This window comes from Chenopodium album, chromosome 10, assembly GCF_948465745.1.
Source record: "Chenopodium album chromosome 10, dcCheAlbu1.1, whole genome shotgun sequence".
In the NCBI taxonomy this organism is placed as follows: domain Eukaryota; kingdom Viridiplantae; phylum Streptophyta; class Magnoliopsida; order Caryophyllales; family Amaranthaceae; genus Chenopodium; species Chenopodium album.
The window spans coordinates 60,946,036-60,955,190 of NC_137843.1; the positions used below are offsets into that span (position 1 = coordinate 60,946,036).

The window sequence follows — 9,155 nt, forward strand, 5'->3', positions numbered from 1 at the left end:
TTTATCTATCCTTTACCCCAAGCCTCAAATAATCAATTACTTCGTATATGGCAAAAGTTCGAGGGGCATTAGACCTTAATTTCCACCTCTTACATCTAAATCAAACCAAGCTAAACCATAGTACAATTCGAATCAGCTTGTCTCATGGTCATCCCTAATCAAGAGTTTGAAATCATATTCAACCATTCATAGAAAGCCTTTTATAAGATTTAATCGTCATGAGAGTACGAACTTATACCTTGTATGTAGTACTACGGGATACATAAGAGTACACGAGATAAACAAGGAAAGTTGAGAACCTGAAAACCAAGATCAAAATTGTATACATGAAGTTTACCAAGATTTGAAGAAATGAAGGAGAGATCAAATGTACTTTTCACCTTCCATACCTCTATCTATGGCTCTAGTTATAGACACGATTATTTGTGGCCACCCCCTATAATCCTAGAGATAAGAGGCACTGCTAATTATAGAAGCTTTTATCAGTGTCCTTTTCTAGCACCAATGTTTTTGGCTCTTCCTTATTAATCAAATTTCATTACAAACTCTTGTTGTACCCTTGACGAATCGTAAGTGTTTATTTCATGAATTAGGATGAAAACAATAAGAGTGGAGGAGCCAGCTAAAAAGTTCTTGCAATCTTTTTTGTAAAAGACGAGAGTACAAAGACAAACAAGTCACTCCTAATTAAAGTCACTGTGTTGTGTCCTATATGGTCACCTATCATGTCTTTCATGAGAGAGCAGTCGGAGAGAAAATTTTCTCGCAATTTTTTGTAAAAGACAGTCAAATGGGGGTACAATGGCAAAGGAGATACCTCCAATTCACATAGCTATGTCCTACAATGTCACATATATGTATCAGTTACGTACAAAATTCACTTTATCTCCCACAAAATATATCACAATTCACAACTCTTTCAGACTGTCTTGCGCATGACCTATTCAAAGATTTCACTCAGATTTTCAATTTAGCTAAATATTAGCAGTTCAGTGCATCTTTGCTAAGCTAAGAAAACAATGCTCAGTCAGAGATCAGGTTTTCTAAAGCTATACACTATTAAATAACCTGTATCATTCAAAAGAGATAAAAACAAGCAGATGAGAAGGGATTACCGACACCTGAAGAGCTTCAGAGTACGCTTTATGGATAAACTGTCCGCCAATGTAGGGCAAGAAGGTCAACTTCTAGTCTATTCCCTTGCAAAAAGATGCTTGGAAGAACTTATCTGCCAAAAGTTGTGTCAATCCCTGTGAGATACAAGGCCTTCAACAGCAACAGCAACAGCAACAGCCACAGGATTCGGGTCCATTGATACATTGCATAATTACTAAGCCAATCATGAAGAGAGATTTACATGTCTGATAGCAAATTAACTATTTTGCAACTACATAAACATTCCATCCCGCTAACATATAATCAAACATGCAACTCGACTTACTACAGTAGTACAGTCTACAGGACTTTCACTAATTACACGCAAAGATCAATAAATTATTAAAGTTTCGCGCCAAGATGCCAAGAGATCTAGTTAAGGATCAGTTTGGCTAAGAATCAAATGCATGTCTTTGTTCTAATGTAAGAAAATTGAGAAACAAAAACTTATGCACTACGGTCCAGCTTCTGACGTCGTCATCAGCATATACGGGTATTCTACAACTAGTCCTTATTCATATTGGCATCTCCACAAGACTACAAGAGTTGATCATAGTGCAGGGGAGCTGAGCAGGGTTGGGCTGCACCGGTGCCTAGCCCATTAAGCAACTGGGTTAAGAAATGGTATCATCTTGATGGGCTATTTTTCCGTCAATACAATTTCAGAAATTCACAAGATATTACCTAGGTCAGGATGTTGGACGTTCATACCAAGATCCATTGGCTCGGGCCTACCGGCACACTGGCCAGTGGCCACCACCAACAAGCATGTCAGCATGTGTTAGCAAAACGAATATCATTGGTAAATGCAAATGAAATCTACTGGATTCCAAATATATTTACCTAGGAATCACCTGTGGGTCACAAGCTCTAATTGTTATGTTACTGTCATTTGGCTGGCCAATGTATCATGCATTTATACTGTTGAATCAGACAATATAACAGGCAGTAAAATGGTGTTTGGGATGCAGTAGAACAAATAATCTACATCAATAAGATGCTCTTTACTTCCTGGTGCCACCCATCTTTACTCAAGTAAAATCTCGAAACGAGATAATTAGTTTGGGAATGGAATAGTATAAATCAGGAATCATTTGAACCAGTACAACCAACAGGGCGTCAGGGTGAAACAAGGACAAGTGTAAGAAAATCTGACTAGTTCCATGCAAACCTGGTCTTTGCTACCTTCAATTAAGATAATGAAGACACCCACAAGATAAACCAAACTCAGGAAATACATACTACGTATATAAGATATGCTGAAACTAAGGTGGATCACAACCAGCCTGGCCTGGCCTGGCCTAAATGGTTTGGCGCTTAGGCCATTTTTTGTGATGTAGCTTGATCGAATAGTGCATTTCAGATTACTTTTGTACTAACCTTATCCAGTGCGGCCAAATTTTCAGGCTTTGGGCCAACTTTTGTTTTTCTTCCAGAATTGTGATTTAACCCCATGCCTCGGGCAGAAATAAACAGTCCTTTTTGTAATGGTGCGGACAATTAAAAACTCTGATCTAGTTCAACCATTTGCACATGTTCTTGACAGTCAAATGAAAGCATCATAAGAAATAGGTCCAGAGAGGCTTACAGTATAACTCAAGGGTATTAGGCAGCTCATCAACCCTTACTCCTATTACTTTCTGCAAAGAGGATATAACAGGAAAGGTTTAATATTTATCTCACTCTTTTCAAATTTAAAAAGAAAGCAGAGATGAGAGATAAAAGGAATAGGACATAGAGAATAATCTGGCTTTGGATAACCAAAACGAGCCCAATATAATAGCAGTTTGTCTCTTTACATTATCTACAATTGAAGATCTCGCATACTCCATATAATTGTATAAAAATAAAAAATAAATACATAAATATGAAAAAATAGCCAAGCTAACCAAAGGAACTAACATGTTAGATATGGGCATAGGACGAATTTAAGGGAAAGGATATCAACCCTGTCGTAATCGAACCAGAAGCCTAATCTGCTCTGGTTACATGACTGCAGAAAGTCCACAACGTACTAATACTCTATCATATGTCAGGATCCTGAATGTTGTTTCAGACACGTCGAATAAAATCTTAAGCCAAGATAGGCAAGATTCTATGTTGTCAAAATGTAAGACAAAGTCACAAAGATCAGCATATATTACTAACAAGTGCAGCAGTAAATAGGGAAATGGAACTACACCTTAAAAAGGGGGGAGAGTAAACAAAAGGAAATCGAGTTATCCAACCCACCAAATTGAACAACCAAATGTATTATTCCCTTTAGTTTATTCGTTTTAAGTATTGCAATTTCTTAATGTATCCGTTTTTTTTAAGTGTTACACTTCTTTTTTTGGGCAAAATACTACAATTTTATATTACATCTCTCTTCTCATGGTTCCCACACAAACACACTAGTCATTTTTAAGATATACATATTCTCTCACATCACATACTTTTCAATAAATTATTAACTCCACTATTTTTTATTATAATTTTTAAATACCCAAACATCACTTACATCTTAATTAAAGTCAATAGACTACCTAAAACTATATGTCGGTCAAAACGTAACACTTAGAAGAAAAAAATGAAGGGAGTAACTAAGGTCATATTATAGCACTCCTAGAAAATATATTTAACTTGCCATATATTATAAATCATTTTAAAAGAAATTAGAAAAGATTATTAAATATACAATCATTTGTGATTTGTGGCATATAGGCAAAGTATTCAGCAACATATTAGAATGTCCATAATATAATACATTGGTTATAAAAATGAAGCAATTGCACTCTATGAAAACCCCAAAAAAATATTATAGTGAAAGAGAGCAAGGAGCATCAACAATTCAAGATATCAGACATATGATCACTAAGATAAATTTACCACCAATGGATAATGTTGAGGAGCAATGAGAAATAGATATCCAGTATACAGTGTTTGAGCATATTATATTCTGGTATTCAATGCTGTTGAGGACGTTTCAACTTCAGAAGATGGGAAATGCCTGCAACTACATGTAGCCTACTGCTAGGAACACCGGTCTTAGCCAACGCTCTCCCATGCTTGTCCACGATAACAAAGCAAGGAACATACTTTATGTCATAATGAAGAAGCTGCACCAACAGAAAACACAAGGATAAGGGAAGCTGATCAAGCAACTATGATGTTGAATTTGTGCAAACAAAACAAGCAATTTTAGATTATACTTCTTTTAAATAACGCTAAAGCAAAAAAATTTGTGTTTACAAATAATAGCAACAGAAGACCTGAACCAATCTATTGATATTGGAAAAACGAAGTACACCTAAGAAATTTAAGATATTAGACGTGAAGCTAATAGTCAGTGCTAGCTGTAAATGTAGATAAATCTTGTGCAATGCATAGAAAGCCAGGTATAAACGAGCAACGAAAATACTAGAGTAAATACATATCACAGAAAAAAAAAATAAAAGTTTGAATGGTTTAGCAAGAGCATCCTGAAAGCGTACTGCAGCACATTATTGCTAACAGTCAGAAGTTAATTTGTATAAGCTACCCCTAAGCCAGAAAGCATAAAGTTATACCAATCAGTAACACAAGAAATAGTGAAAAAATAGATCCTGATTTGTTCAGGAGATACAATTACGTATTAAAGTTCAGCAAATTTTGTATACATCAGAAGATTATTCACAAAAGGAGTAAAGGACAGAACAAACAGCTATAAGATGGGCAAAGTTCATCATAAACCGAGAACTTCCACAAAAGCAGACCAATGATCTGACCACTTGCTGATCATCACAGTGTAGCCAATTCCTCGACAGCTTACAATTCATATACTGGTCTTCAATCAAAAATTCAATGCAATAAACTACCGAACCTAACGCACTAAGAATCTGTTGGACGTCTGGAACTTCCATCCCACACTGTATTCATAACAGACCGTGAGCTACCTTGCTCACAAAATACAGAGATACAGTTATTACCAAATTCAGATGATATCAGCTTAACTATGAAGGAGGAAATGCAGACTAGCAAATCCCAAGATCGACCAACATATTTATTATTATAGCACCTTTCAATTACACTAGAGATTTTGAAGTGCACAAGCTTCAAAACCTAAGGCTTCACAGTATTACACTTTTACCATATTTCTAATCTAAACACACTCCCTCTAAATGCTTAAAATTTCCTATACAACACATGATTAAATGTATGCTGAACCTACAATTCTCACAACTTCATAAGAACAATATTGAAAAGAAAAGTGTACTAAAACTTAAATCCAAAGTATGCAGTAATATCATAAATTTTGGAAAATTTAAGCTAAAATCTCCTTCAAATAACAAACTAAATAGAAACCGATGATACCTCAGGTAGCCATTTCTCATTCTCAGCATCAGCCATGACAATGTTAAGCCAATCAGCATTGCGATTCTCAACTTCCGTCACAAACCCGAGAAGCGAATTGCAAAGTCTACAATTAGGAGAATAAAACTCAAGAACTGTTGCCTCTTTCCCACTAGCCAATGCCATTGCAAAAGCTCTCTGCTCCGCTTCTGCTTGTTCCTCCGGGGTTAAACCCTTTCTCAAAGGTTGCTTCTTCTTCACTTCCAAACCACTATTGGGGCTTCTAACATCAACCTCATTGCTAATTTTATTGTTCTGCCAAAAACCGGAGAAATTGAATAGGGAATTTTTAAGTGGGGAATTGTTGTTTGAAGGGTTTTTCGAAATTGAACTGATGAAATTGAAAGAAAGGGTTCCTAGGGTTTGTAATGATTTGAAGACCCAAGGCGTATCGAAATCACAAGGACTATTTCTACGATTTTTCTGGTGTTGGCTAATGGCATTATTATCCCATGGCCATTTCAAACAAAAAATTGGGGATGGTTTTCTATCATTCTCCATTTTTCTTCAAACAATTCAGCAATTTATACTTCCTGATACATTCACAAACTTATTGTTTAAACAAATTATCATATAACTGATATTAATAAACCTAACAAAATCACAAATTTACTAAATTGCTGAATTCTGAACCTACATTGAATAGTCTCTGAGTTCCCACCATACAAATATCACAATAATATAAATTACTACTAAATTCATGGTATAAATTTGAACACACTACAATAAAAATAACCCAGAATTCCAGAAAATTATTACATGTAATTAGATTAAAAGAAAGCAAATATCATCAAAATTGGGCCTTATTTTGTAAACAATCAAATACTTGGATAAAATCTGAAGAGTAGAAGACATTATGGGATTTTAATTTCATGAAAAAGGGATTACCGTTGATAAAACTTTGAGTGAAATTGGCGCAAAATTGGAAATTGAATGAATTACTGCTACAGTTTCTTTCTCTGTATCCTGGAAATGAATAAACGCAGTTACAGAAAAACGAGTATTTTTGTGGTAGTTGAGAAAACTGTAGAATAGAGTTGTGTATTGTTATGTTGTTCTTGGAGTTCGGCCCAATGTAGCTCTTATGTGTTTTTAACCCAAATTGTAGAATAGATTTTTCCTAGGGCAATTTTAACCCAAACTTGATCTTATGTTTAGGGTTTGGTGTAGAAGCTAGCTAGAGAGTCCGCTAGGGTACACTTAGCTTCAAACTTAAACTATCGAGTTAATGAGTCGTAATAGAGTAAATACCCTATTTAGTGAACCATGTGGTCGTGTGGTTTTTCTTTTTGTTGAGCACAAAAAGTTTTCACATACATGAAAATCTCTCTTGCATTTTTGCTTAATTATAATCATACAATTGTTTTAATGTTTTAATTTTAGCAAAACTTGGATTAGCTATTTCTATTACAATTCACCCTCTATTGTAAGTGTTACATCCAAATAATATTTTATACATTGTTCTGTTGTTTTTTATGGAGGTGGGTACGGTTAAGTTGGGTGGTGGGATGGGGGAGATCAACATCTAACCACCTCACTCTGCCTCATTGAAAACCGTTGTTCCGTACCATGACATATAGAGCATATCCACAATGAAGTAAACCAAATGGAAAAACAAAATCAAGAAGTTATAATATAAAGTTTTAATTCCCATAAATGAGGAATTACATACATATATTTGTAGTATACTTATTTAGTAAAGGCACAGTACACTTTATAATTTTGTGCCTCTTTTCTCTCCCTCAAACACATTTCCGTGACCAACTGCCCAATTTTTCTTGTACGTTGGCACATTTTAGTAGATAATAAAATTATAAATTAAAAGGGAAAATAGCAAAGCTTGATGTTTTATTTCTTGATCAACAAATCTCTAGCTCAGTTACCTGCATTAAAATTTATCATATCAAATTAGTTATTTTTACAAAAATAATCACTAAACTTTTTGAAAGAATCATGTAATTGAAATTATAAAAGGTGAAAATAAAGAACGTACTGCAATTTAGAGCGGGGAGATTGCAAGAAGCAGGCAGCTGACTAGCAACCCTAAGGGTGTTACAAAGGCAATCATGGTTCACACTTTGGAGGGCCCCACAGCATTCGGCACTCGGGTTCGCGTTGGCTTGTCCGGGGACCACGAAGGGTGCACACGTATTCAGACCACCGAGCTGGGAGGCGCATGTGCTAGGAGGTGTAGACTGAGCCATTGAGCCCTTGAGTTGCACCACTAGTGCAAGTACTAGTAGAACCAAAGCCATCTTTCGGAAAGATGATGTTGAGGACTTCATGCTAACAGATGCCATTTCTTCTAATTTTTTTTTGTTTAATTTGATGAATTTGTGTTTGATGTTTGATATGAATTGAAGGTCCAAAAGTTTGATTTATATATTATGGAAATTGGAGGTTATTACGTACTTAGGATGAGTTGTTTTGCATGATTTATCTAATTAATAGGTCATCAAAATTGCATTAGGTTAATTGATTCTTTTATCAGTGTAAATGTGTGAATCCAATGCAAAATGAGCTCTAGGTGATAGTTTGTAGCCATTGTAGGTCCAAAAAAATCGTGAAGCCACAACAAATGGAAGGCCACTTGCAATTTTTTTTTTTAGAAATTGTAGCAAAATTTTATTTACCACATTTTTGAGTGCATGAGTGCACTATACATCATTTTGTTTAACAAAAATAGGACATTTACTACAAGAATACAACATAATGAAGGACTTTAAGAATAAGAAATATAGATGGAGTATAATGGTAAATAATATTCAAACCTGAAGTAGTTAGACAAGAAACACATGTATGTTTTTTTAGGTACTTAATAATTACGGAGTACTTCCTATGTTCAAAACTATTAAAGGTGGTGACTGGTGACAATGTAATTTAAGTACTCTGTAGTATTGGGTAACTAAATGACTATTGACTAATCCAACTCTAAATGGTACGTGTACTAGTTATCAAATTATGACCCAACCAGTGGGCTTAATCTAAAATATATTAGACTTAATTGTGATTAATATCTCTAAAAAGTGATAAGCTTACATACTTGTGTGTATTAGTGTATAGGACTCTCTATCACTTTGTTTGGATAGAAAAAAATGGAAGGAAGAGAAAGGGAAGGGGCCAAACTTTCTTGTTTGGGTAAAGGATTGAGGAAAGGAAGGGAAAGGAGAGGGTGAGATCCATTTTCCCTCTCCCTTTAATAAACACAATCCCTTTAAAATTGGAGAGAAATTGGGATTCACCTCCCCCCCTCCCATTCTTTCCCCTTTCCTTCCTCCTATTTTCCTCCCCTTCCTTTCCTTCTTTATTTGTTATCCAAACAAAGTGTATAGGCTGGCGTTGCGATAGGTTTAATGTATATATAGAATATATTCTATATATACATTAAATCTATCGCAACGCCAGCTTATACACTTTGTTTATTTGCAGTTGGTTTATTGGTTTATTGTATGGTCAAGCAAATAAACCAATTAGTATGTAGTTCGATCAGCCTGCAAATAATTGCTTATACTCCGTATAAGATAAAATTAAGAATACAATTTTATCTTATGTTATATTTTGATAAAATATAACATAAGATGAATTTGTAATTACTCTTTAGGGCCTGTTCACATTTACTTAATTTCAAT

The 9,155-nt window shown here is 34.9% G+C and overlaps 1 protein-coding gene across 1 annotated transcript; it reads right to left on the bottom strand.

Annotated features, from left to right (window-relative positions):
- Positions 1-286: 286 nt before the first annotated feature.
- Positions 287-6,560, bottom strand: LOC145564449 (uncharacterized). Its single transcript, XM_081624751.1, has 3 exons — positions 6,415-6,560; positions 5,488-6,059; positions 287-4,253 (listed from the first exon to the last, which is right to left on the bottom strand). The coding sequence occupies exons 2-3, from the start codon at positions 6,025-6,027 to the stop codon at positions 4,101-4,103; spliced, it is 693 nt and encodes a 230-aa protein (XP_081480877.1). The 5' UTR covers positions 6,028-6,059; positions 6,415-6,560; the 3' UTR covers positions 287-4,100.
- Between the last annotated feature and the right edge of the window lie 2,595 nt (positions 6,561-9,155).